Consider the following 12701-nt stretch of genomic DNA (forward strand, 5'->3'; position numbering starts at 1 on the left):
AAATTCAACTATACTCTAAAAATAGCCTTTGCAGATTTTAACTTTTCATCTTTCAAAGCTCATCTAATGCCATGTTTGCTTAATTAGATTCTCCATATCTCTCAATGTTTGAGCTCCTAGAAATCGTCAAAATTCCTCCATAAAACCTCCTAATGTTTACATAGCTTGGGGCACCTTGTTTTGATGAATAGAAGTCTGAACTTCTACTGCTTTGGGTTGTATGATGCTCAGGGTTTGTCAATTCTTTCTTAAATTCAGCAAGAATCCTACAGTGTGAGAAGAAACAGGGTCAGAATCTGAAGGAAAGCGCGCTTGGACAACACCAATGGCAAATGCGACAGGACTCTTGATGGGTATTTTGTATGTTGCTGTTCTCTCGTGGGTCCTGTGATTTCATGGCGTACAAACAAGTTCCCAGGAAAGACAATGATTTCTCCCTGTGTTTAAAGTTATCCAGTATTTTCACCAACCCAAAACTACAAAAATGAGAAATCTAAGTGCTTGAATTTCTCCGAGCATGGTAATTACATTGGTGTATGAGTGTTGTTAAGAAGTCAGAATAATCAAAATACACAAGCACTGGTATGGAAAATAAAGAATAAATTAGTCTAGGTATAATTTTAAGGTCATTATCATTACCACATGTCACTTTACTGACCTTTCTCTTCTGCACCTGCTGGTTTGTTCTTCCAAAACAAATGCACTTACAAAGTAACTCCTGATCATATTTTTTTAAAAAAACTTGAACCAATATCATGTGTAATCACCATCACAATTAATGTTCAAGATGAAGAAGACATAGGTACATATATAGCTGGAAACATTTAGCTAAAGTCCAACAACTTGTTATCATAGATCCATGTGTGACTTTTTGTTGCTTCTGAAAAATCATGAAAACGTTGAAGATACAGTCTGGAGCTGAGAACCTCCACTGACCTTTGTCTCTGAATCAGTATTCTGTAGTGTCAAGTTGTGGTTAAACTTTATCAGCTTTATCTTAATTCATAAATTTGTGTGGTTTATTTGAAGGTAAACAACTCATAAAAGCATTTTGGGATTCATTTTCAAGAACAGCTCTGAAATGACCCACGGATAACGTGAGCAGAGCGCAACCCCTATGCTAACTGCAGAGGAGGCAAAACCCCCGAGAGCTGGGACGTCAGAAACATCCTAGTTTCACTTACAAAATCCAAGAAGTAGGTGTAAGAACACAAACACATCAACTTCTTTAAGTTAGGTTTCATTTTGCAGTAAAGGTTAACACGTTGGTTGTTCTGAAAATTGCAAAGCAAGAAAAATACTACATGCACATGTCCAAATTAATGGTTGATTAAGGTTTCAACTTGAAAATTTGGTTGTAAAGTGTTGAAAATTTGAGTAGCATGCAAGTTTTGAGACTTCCAGGTTTTGTAGATTTTTTTAAGGATAAGAGCACAAGATTAGTAAACACTACACAACATCAAGTTCATGTTGATTTTACCTCGTTCATTCTTAAAGCACAGACCTCACAGAATACAGTACCAACAAGTTCAAGCCATACCTCCATGAAAGATTTAGCACCTGAGGTCAGAATGTGGTTTTCTTCTTAAGCTGTAATTCCTTTACAAATTGGAGCATTTTGTACTTACTGCTACCCTTTGAACTCTGACAGTGAATAATTAAAACTAAACTACAAAGCATATTCCGTGACGTTTATTATACTGTAGGGTTTGTGTTTCTGCTTAGTGGCTTATTATAAATGCTTGCCTGTCCTTAGAAGGCTAACCCTGCCATTAGTCTGCCTTGACAGAACTGGCTGGCTCCTAAAAGCAAGACAGAGAGCTCCAAATCATAGTAGAATGATCGTGTTAGCTACTCACCATATTGACAGTGGGGTCCATGAAATCCTGGTGAGCAGAGACACCGCCTGGCTTTCCCGTCTGAGCATTCCCTTCCACTGAAATGAGTTCCCAGAGAAGAGAAAGCTGAAGGAGTGTGGGTAAAGAGGATGGGAGGGTGGAGTTGAGAGAGAGAAAGGAAATCATCAATAGATGTACCATGTTACTAATATAACCTGATCCAGAAATTCTCACAGGTCCCTCCATAGCAACTTGTCATTACAAGTCAATGGCTGATTGAAGCTTAGCAGAATCCTCTGTGGGAACATTCCCATCACCTCTGTTAGAAATGCAGATTCTGATTAAGGCCCATTGAATCAGAAACCACACTTTAACAAGATACCAGGCATTTGTATTCACATTCAAATTGAAGAAATATTAGCCTAAAGGAACTATATGGACATGGTAGCTGTGAAAACAATCTTTTTTTAAAAAGGTAGTAATATTTAATCAGAGGCAAAGGACTTGGATAGGAGTCATATAATAAATATAAAGTATTCATCTCACAGTTGTCAGTTTTCTGGAGTCTATAACACAGTTAAGACAGTACTATGGGTAGGTCTTTTCACTGCTCTTGAACCAATCAGTTACAGTGACCTGGCACTTTATGCAAATAGTTAGTGGCCCTTGGCATACTACTCAATGTTACACCTGCTTAATATGGGAAGCCTGCGGCACAATTTCACCAAGATACTTCAAGAGCAGAAAGCACATTGGGGAAGAAAACAGGATGCCAACAAACTCCCCAAGGTGCAGAGCAGCAGGAGAGATGAATTGTCCTGCTTCTGTACTGCATTGATTGCAACACACTGAGGCATTCTAAGTGAATTCGCAATAACAATAAGCACATAATGTAGGTAAAGGGCTCACTAAACAGAACCATTTCTCCCAGCGTAAATGAACTGTACAGTGCCACTGGTTCTGCTGCCTGAGTGCTGTCAAACACAACACTCCAAAGGTTCTGAAATACCCTTGCCAGACGTTCGTAAAAGGAACGCACACCTCATCTTCAAAAGTAAACTACCTCCAGAGTTCTGCGATTAATCACGACAAGCCCAAGTGGAGAAATCCCATTTAGATTTCATACAGTGATTTCCCTCTGGACTTCTGAATCAACTGTTGGTTACAAATTTGATGATATGGGAAAGGGGCAAAGAGAGAGGAGAGATGGACGTCAAGGTATAGCCTGTCTGGCTTTAAATCAGCTGTCTTTGAAATAAAGGGACAGAATATAAAGCAGTAGTTCCGTGGGTCCTGAGCTGAAACCCATCATTAGCACAGCTTCACAGTGGTTTCTGTGTGTGTGCATTTTGTGTGTGTGCATTTTCGCATGCCATGTGCGCGTCATCTGTCCAAAGTGAAGTTCTGCATCTGCAGTGCTTCTAAAGATACCAAAAACTTGACAGGCATGATATGATTGGAGTAAAAAACTAAGCAAAACCAGTTATTCTAGTGACAGAGAAATGAATGCACAGAATTACAACTTACGGTAGAGGCAGCCTGGTTCATCATCCCATCGGCTCCAACCAGGGCAGCATCTGAAGACCGTCTGCTGCTCTGTGGTATACACCTGTCTATAGACAGTGTAATACCGAGTCCTAAGGAGCACAGAATCTGGGTCAGGGAACGGTAACACTTCTCTAAAGGCAAAGTTTTCATTTCGTATTTATAAAAATTCCCTCTCCAAATCAAATCTTGCCATATGTACAGATAGAGAGATGAGTAACTAGATGGGTGGATGTATTATCTATCTATCTATCTATCTATCTATCATCTATGTATCTATCATCTATATATAGGAAGATTTATGTATACATGTGACTATATACTTCATATATATTACATACATACTTCATCACATATGTAATCAATGTTGGTTTTAGGAATGGACTAATGAAAATTAAGAAAGATTCCACGTGCTGGAGTCTAAACTATCCTAAAGACTTCTGAAGTTATCAAGACTGAAATCCAAAATTATAAGGAGAATACTGAAAATATATGAAGGATCATAAGGCCTATGCATTTCAACTTGACATTGAAGGCTCTTCATATATTGGTTTTACTCCAGGAAACATTTTCAACCACAGAGTTACCACCTGCAATGGGCTGACAGTCCTTAGTGGAAGAGACAGACTACAAGGAAAGTGGTGAGTGTGTGGTTCCCAAATGTGCACAGTGCATCACATGCACAAACCCACACACAGACACACATGTACATAATTTAAAATGAAAATAAAATATTTTAAATATATATATATGAAATGTCAAAATTTGATGTGGGACAAGGCAATTATGGCAAAAGATAGTTTTAAAAGACTCCTTAGTGAGGAAGTCATGAACAGAATGTTTTTAACAGTGTATTATCCATGTGAAATATTAGTTGACTGGGACCCTAAACACCTCCGCTCATACTTCCTTTTCTATCAAATCAGCCATAGGTCAGCTTTCTCTCCAAAGTGCTAGTTCATTCTTTCCTGTTCTCATGCCTCGCCCCATGTCCCATCCCAAATCCTCTCATTAGTCAAGGCCACTTTATATTTCCAGTGTCTCCAACCTCTCTGTCCTCCCTGTGTCAAAATACACTGCTCTTTATCTCTAAAAGCAGAAGTTATTGACTGCCACATTGTCTACATTTCATTTTTCAACATCTTGAAATATAACACTATTTTGTGTTTATATTTCCAGTTAGAATATGACTGTAGTTTATGTTCAAAACAAATATGTTTGGCAAAGATGTCAATTATCCTTCAATACTGCAATCCCTCCAAACCAGTGCCACATATAAGATGTGTTAAGCTACAAAGATCCGGAGAATAAACATTTGAAACTTGCTCTATATATTTATATTTGTTTTTTCCCAAATATGCCTATAAGGCAGTGAATTTCTTTGATTCAGATTAATACCTACAATGATTAAGCTACATTAGGGTAATACAGAAAATTTAAATGAAAAACTATTTTGAAACAAAATTCCTGGAGCTGGACTGATGGGTTAGTTGGTAAAAAGCAAGTCTGATGACCTAGGTTCAAGCCCTAGAACCTAAGGAAAAGCTGGATTCAGCCATGTAAGTATTTGTAATCCTAGTTCTCCTATGGAGAGATAGAGGACAGAGAGAGGATTCCCAGATCACTGGCCAGTTATCCTATGCAGAAATGAACAAGGAGAGACTCAGCCTCAAATCATGTAGACACTGAAAACCAATACCTGAGATTGTCCTCTGACCTTTACAAGCATGGCATATATATATGGAGACACACACACACACACACACACACACACACACACACACACACACACTCCTCTAATCAGTAAATCATATATACTATCTGTTTGCTTCTATTCTAATTTCCTTTACAATAAATTTTACTGCTATAGCTTTGTAGTAACACAAACTGGGTACAGAGCATTATGCCACATGCGTAAAATATGTTTTCAGCTAATCCTCAGGCTATTCATGCATGACATTATTTTTTACAACTTCACACACTAAAGCACAGAGAAATCTATAACCTTTACCTAAGGCTACACAGCTACTAAGAACCAGGGAAAACTTTTCTGAATTAAATGTCATTTAAATAGTCTCAATTTAACCCAGCCCCCCTGCCCCACAAAAGACTACTAATGATAAGTGCACACACATACACACACACAGACATACAAGGTACATGTAAATATCCATAATTATAAATTCTTAAGTCTTGAATCATACCTCTCCTACTAGCTCTATAAAATGATAAACCTAATTGTTTATATACAACCAAAACTTTCCTCTGACAATAGTAGTATTAATGAATTCATTAACCTGAAACCATGCTTTTTTATTAGGGTCTATCTTGAATTCAGCTTCATTTGATTCATTTACATAAAATCCAACCCATCAGCAACTATTTGTATCAAGAGAATGTTAGTTGTTTTGTGAAACTATTTTAAAACTATGAAAAAAATAAAGTCTACATGAAGCCTGGACTCTTACAAAGCATTGTGGACCCTTGCTTTTTCTCTCTTGTAGCCTGCTGGGCTAATCCTAATTCAAAGCCCATAATAAAGTTAAAGAAGCACCAGGCTTCAAAGTGCTACAGGAGTAACGAGGGCAGGTCAGACATGGGTGCACAGCTGTAGATATCCTTCTTCCAAGTCCTGCTAAATTTAGCAAACCAACACAATATTCCTTGTTTCTGTCAGTTTTCTGATCTTTACCTTCCAATGGTATATCATGTCATGAAGAAAAATTAGTGGCATCTAACCCGAAATACTTCACACATAAACAAGGCCTCAAGTAAAATAATCATTCCTTCCCCTGAGGAAGGAATCTGTGTACTTCTGAATGTTCTTGGTCAGAATGCCTTATGTTCCTTTATTTAATTATGCAGCCATTTCCTAAAACTTGTGGGATAAAGTATTTAGGAACAGATGAAGCTTCTGGTTTTGAGTTTTATCAATCACAAAGAATTAGAAATAGCCTTACCGTCTTTCATAACCCACACACCGCTGTGGGCCTGTACAACCGTGTTTCCAGGGTTTGATCACGTCTATAAAAGCTCGGATGCATGGGCGTGGCAAACCCACCACAGCCATGTGCTCTTCTTTACAAACATTTGGCCTTTGAAAAAAGAGAGATGAGCAGTTATCAGAGAGGAGCATACAGGTTTTCTGTATGAGGCATAAAGTATTTGTTCATTTATTTTCCATAAAATGTTCATAATGGCTTGTGAAATGTATAAAGTAACAGAGAATAATACAATGTTATAAAAGCCTCAACGTCCATAACAATGTACAATTACTGCATGCCGATTAAAACAAAATAGTTTGTAATATTCAGGACCAGGGAGAGGAAAACTTGGGATAGATTTTGAAGACCAGGAAAACTTACAAGATAGATATCCAAGCCATTAATTTCCCAAGTGATTAAGGTAATTGGGAAAATTAAGTTTTGCATTCTTTGAGAACCAGAATTTGAAAAGAAACAAAATGTCAAGATTCTCAAGATCTGTAAATGAAAAGCAAGCCAATGTATCAAAAGAAATCAAATGTTTCTTAGAAATTATTTCTGAACAAAAATTTTCATTTGTATCTTTAATGGAATTTCACATGCAATGTAATGCTTGTTTAAACACAAATATTTTTCAACCTTCCCCATTAAAGGAATATTGCCTTACAGAAAGTATATCTAGACTTAGTGTATTTTAGGACACACTATTGTTAGTTTTTAAATGTGTACAGGTAGATAACACTGATAATCTAAAGCATCAAATTTCTTAGACTCTTGTAATTTGAAGAATGCCTTTGGTGATAAAGGATTGTGCATCACACACCAATTTTTCCTTTAAAAATAATACTAATTATAGTAGCAAACTGGGCCTGCCCAGTCCACACTGGCTTTTCATGCATTGAGAGTCATTGCAAGTCTTGCACTGAGACAAAGAGAGATTGTGAGAGATATTCAGAGTCTGCTGTTCCTGAATTTCTCAAATTTACAGTCCAGCTTAGTCTACCTCACACCTAATCTCAGGGAGTTTTCGGACAGATTTAGTCTACCCTACTCACAATCTGCTGAAAGTTAAAAATGAACTCTCTTTGAGTTGCTGGAGTCAGCTCATAAACATCTCTGTGAACTTGTCCAGGGACATAGCATCAATACTGATAAATGTCTCAAAGCACTTCCACACTAAATTTGATTCCATCACCCTCTGTGACCAGCCTCTTTTTGTTATCACTTTTTACTATTGTTCTAGATCTCACCATCTGATTTCCCTATCGACCTGATTCTCACATCCACATGTATTTCTAAAAGACAATTGCTTGGATTGTTAATTATTAACCTCATCTAAACTCAGTAGTGTTCATTCTGAACTTTATGAGTTTACAAACATACTTTAATATTGAAATAACTTTAATGCAGAAATAACTGATAAACAATGAAATAAAGTATGTGCAAAAATTATACCTACACTGGGAATTCATAGTCAATAAGAATTGGGCAGCAAGACTAAAGAAAATCTTTGCTTTTAAGAATATACTACACTTAAGACTTAAGGAACCTAATGGAACAAGGGGTAGATAGAATACTAACGCATCTTTCAACTTTTATTAATGAAGTTCCCTCATGCTACAGAGGGCCATGAACACAAATGGCCAAATTATAGAGAATAAGAGTCTGCAGAGTGTGGGTCCTGGGCAGAGTGTGGGTCCTGGACAGAGTGTGGGTCCTGGACAGAGTGTGGGTCCTCCTATATTAAACTTCACCCTCCAAGGGATCAGAAACCATTGCAGAAGTGTTGGGGGTGGGTAAGAGCCACAGGAGGAGGTGCATGACCACATGGATATAGAGTCTTACAGGCTCCTGGGACCTTGCACATATGAACTAACAGCAATGGTGTCAGCATGTACAAGATCCACACACACACACAAACACAAAAATCCAGCATAGAAGCATGGAAATGGGCAGCAGGCCTCAGTCTTACCCGAAGAACTACTGGGCAGATGATTACGGCTGAGTGAAGAAGAGCTGATCTATCTTAAGGGAGTGAGTCTAGTAATATGCTACACTAGACCCCAGTGAATGTTATGTGCACTGAAGGATGTCTGGGGACACTTGATTTGATAGGCCTTAGCATAAATGAAAGAATGCATGAAACCCAGTGGCAGGGTATGGGAGGGTGCCAATGGAGAAGGGGATATAAAGATGATTAAGATATTGTGTATGAGATACACAAAAATTCAATTAAATTTTTTTAATTAATAAAGACTATTAGCTAATCACAAAATAAAATATTTTTAAAAGAATCCACTAATATAGGTGATATATATTTGTACATGTGTATCCATCTATGTTCATAAATACATTCATACATACATGTATTAAAATACATCTTCTTTTGGCATTACATGCTTTATATGAGCCAAGAAGCCTAAATAGAATGGATGCAAAGGTAGAACTATCCAGTACACCATCTAAAATACAGGGCACTGATTTCATAGCAAACCAATCCAAGTAATCTAATGTACCATCTTCATCCCCAGCAGGAACTCAGTATCCTCCACCTCTTCTCACTTCCTCTCCCAACACAAGAGCCAGGGTCGTTAGGAAAAAATGGGAGAAAGTGGGGGGGATGCTTCAGATTCAGACCACAAGCATCTCTTGTGTTTCCCTTGCTCAGCCTTTAAGCTGTCAGACTACAGTTCTAGAATTGACAGAAAGCAAGATTCAGATGTTGAAAGCTGAGTTTTAAACTGAGCTGAAAGTAAGTTAACAACGTGATTAGAATCTTTAAAATTTGCAAGGGAGTATATCATTATATAATGATTTAGAACACGGGCAGCAACCTGACATAATTATACAATAAGAACATAAACAGCATCATGTTACACTCCAGCATGCTGAGACTTCCTCCAAGCCAGCATTGCTGGCTGATGGATCTAGCTCCCTCTACCTGTCATCCTACACGCAGTCTAGATCCAGACCTCAGTCCCCTGGAAATCATCACCTTAGAAGGCAGTTTAAAGGGAAAGTGACAGAAAGGACAGTTTTTGCATGCTGTGAATCTGCTTTGAGACACTGTTATTCTCTTCAAATTCCTCCTTACTATCACTGCCTGGATCCATGCTCACACCTTCATCAGTCCTTGCTGGGCTTCAACACGTCGTTGGTCAGTCCTCATGTACCTGCTCTGGTCTACCAAGAGTTCTAAGTTTAAGTTTTCATGTATCCCTATTTTGTCATTTGTTGTAAAATATTTCCTCACTTTTATAGGTATCTTAAGAAGCAGAGCCTCTAAATATGAATTTATAATACTTCTTTGACCATAACTCCTAACCTAGCTTCTAAATTCTTTTTTCTTTCTTTCTGTTTTGGTCTTTTTGAGACAGGGTCTCTCTGTGGCCCAGCTGGCCTAGAACTCCTTATGTAACCAGACTGGCTTCAATCTCATAAAGATCTACATGTCTCTGGCTCCCAAGTGCTTGGATTAAAGGTGTGTACCACCACAATGCCCAGCTAAAATTCTTAAGTATGACCTTTTCCCTCCGCTATACAATATTAGTACCACCAACCTATTTCTCTGATGACATGGGGGAGGGTATTCAATCAGTTGTACCTAAATAAATGAATAAGTGATTTTGCCTTATTAGAACTCAAGTGATCAAGAATACACATCAGTGAAGACATGTAATAAAGCATTCATAGAAGCTGACAGACAACGCATGCTTGGCTATGTTAGCTATACATTTTTAGCTCATTAAGAAACTGAGGATAAATTTCTCAAAGAAATGCTATTTACCAAATTTAATTTTTATATCACTGCTTATTTTCAAAACACTGAAATATAGATGAAAGTAGATAATATGTCATTTTTATGAAATAAGAACTTAAGATGACACTACCTAATGAAAACACTAATTGAAATTAATAAAGAAGGCCTCGGAAATCTGTGACTGCCTCAGACCTTCCAACCCCTTAGGTGTGAATAAGCACCTGCTCTCTAATGTTGTGACATCATTGGAGAGCAGGTACCAACTTTCCCATTCTTTAAGCTATTAGCAGCATATTCTATAGTCAGCAGATAAAAGTCTGATGATCTGAGAGCATACCTGAAGGTACTGGGAAATCAAAATGAAGGTTAAAAATAAACCCACCCTTCTGTTTCTAAAGTTTATTACTGTACACCACTTCCCCCTTTGTTTTAATGTGCTAGATCCATCCACAGCTGCAAATTAATTTTTTCTGCTCCCTAAATGAATTACACGTAACCGTTTCTAAAAATGACTACAGACATGAAAGTCATTTTCACTTAATAACTAACTATTAATCTCATATTTCTTGGTGTCATTTCAGTATGAAGTGCAAACGAAAATTATGCTAAACATTGCAAATTTATGGCAAACACCAGCCCTTGATTTATATTATTATAGATGGTTTATCACCAGAAGCAATCTAAACAAAACTCCATCAGATAGATGTTACAATTTGTATTTATTTCTCCCAGCACTAAATGGTTCTTCAATTTCAGAACCACCATTAATTTCTTATAAATGCAAATCTTTATTTCTTATTTTAATCTACAATGATTTCTCTAAGTCTTCAGAAGATTAGCTTTTACATAAAATATTCAAATAACAATTATAAATGAGACTTTGTGTTCCCTGGGCAATCTATTAGCGATGATGCATAAAGGACTTAAAAAGAATGGGTGGTCCCCATCGATCCAAGATGTAATGGGCTAATAATGTGTTTCTCCTTCCTTTTTAAATGATCACCTTATAATTCCAAATCAAGTCACCTCTTATATGAAAATTTTCAATATTCATGAATATCTCTAACTTGCTTGGACTACCTTTGAAATCATCTAGTTTTATTATGTTTTCTTTGGGGATCTCTGGGAAGACTTAACTTTGCTTGCTTGGAAATGTAACCATTTATTTGCCTCTTACTTTCATTACCATCTCAGAGCAGGAAACCTTATGAATTGTACCCTTATAAAACAATCTAGAGATTGCTGACCACTCAGTCTATCCTCCAGTGCCTGCTCGCTAATCCTCCCCAACTCATCGTCCTAACTCCTTGCTAATGTCTGTCTGATTTAAGGAGTTCACTAGTGAAAATTCTCTGGCAGGCAAAATCTCACAGTCCTGTCTCCTCAGATTGTTAAAAGGCAGAACAATCACATCTTGAAATTCCAATTGCATCACCCCTGACAGGTCTATGCACCGACTTCCCCCTGAACTAAAGCGTTCATCACCAGTTGGTCTTTGCTTCCTATCTCCTAAGTCTGTGTTGAGGAATTTCTTATGAAGATATTACTGGTTGATTTGGATTGTCCTTTTTCTTTTTTTTGAAAAAGAATTCTTAGTACTAACATATGTTCCCTATCAGAAATAGTGACATCAGGTACCTCAAACATAATGGAAATCACACTGTTTGAAAATCCTGTTAAGAACTAATGAATTCATGCTACAGTTTCTCTGAACATGTAGGCTGCATCAGTAACTGTGACAGGGATCCATAGCAAAGTCAGATATGAATTGTCCTTAAAGTTAATGAAACAGCATACACCATTCTAAAAGAAGTTAAATAATAGTTTCATATTAGTATCTGACTTTGTTTTTTAAATATTTTTATTTTATTTTATGTGTATGTGTGTATTGCCTGCATGTAGGTAAGCGCACCCATGTTGTGCAATGCCTGCGGAGGACAAAAGAGGCTTTTGGATCCTCTGGAACTGGAGTTACGGACAGTTGTTTGCTGCCATGTGAGTGCTGGGATTTGAACCTGGGTCTTCTGCAAGAACAGCCAGTGTTCTTAAACACTGAGCAATCTCTGCAGCCCTAACTTTGTATAAAATGTGTAAATATGAGACATGTTTTTACTCTCTAAGAAAATGCCCCAAGAGTAAATAAGCCTCCATTAAAACTGAGATACACTTAAATCAATGAAATATCTGCACACTGTAAACTATAAAACATTAAAGAAATAAAAGGAAGAAGACATGAATAACTAGAAAGATAGTCCATATTTTTCTATGTGGAAGAATTATCATTGTTAAAATGGACACAAAGCATTCTGCAGGTTTAATGAAATCCCTTTTAAAAATTATAGTGAGGGGGCTGAAGAGATGGCTCAGCAGTTAAGAGCACCAACAGCTCTTGCAGAGGACCCAGGTTCGATTCCCTGTACCCACATGGCAGCTACGAACGGTCCTTAATTCATGTTCGTTCTAGGGGAATCAGATGCCCTCTTCTGACCTCCGCAGCATTGCAAGACACACAAGTACACTCACCTACATGCAGGCAATATACTCATATACATAAAATAAAAATAATAAATAAAA

The 12701-nt window shown here is 37.4% G+C and overlaps 1 protein-coding gene across 1 annotated transcript in view; it reads right to left on the bottom strand.

Annotated features, from left to right (window-relative positions):
* LOC103731729 (EGF-like and EMI domain-containing protein 1) overlaps window positions 1–12701 on the bottom strand; it is a 616338-nt gene that overhangs the window by 542854 nt on the left and 60783 nt on the right. Inside the window, 3 exon segments of the mRNA XM_029562083.1 lie at window positions 1860–1964; window positions 3366–3475; window positions 6344–6478. Of these exon segments, the coding sequence (XP_029417943.1) occupies window positions 1860–1964; window positions 3366–3475; window positions 6344–6478 (350 nt within the window).

This window comes from Nannospalax galili, unplaced genomic scaffold (genome assembly GCF_000622305.1).
Source record: "Nannospalax galili isolate Female #2095 unplaced genomic scaffold, S.galili_v1.0 scaffold33, whole genome shotgun sequence".
NCBI classification, from domain to species: Eukaryota; Metazoa; Chordata; class Mammalia; order Rodentia; family Spalacidae; genus Nannospalax; species Nannospalax galili.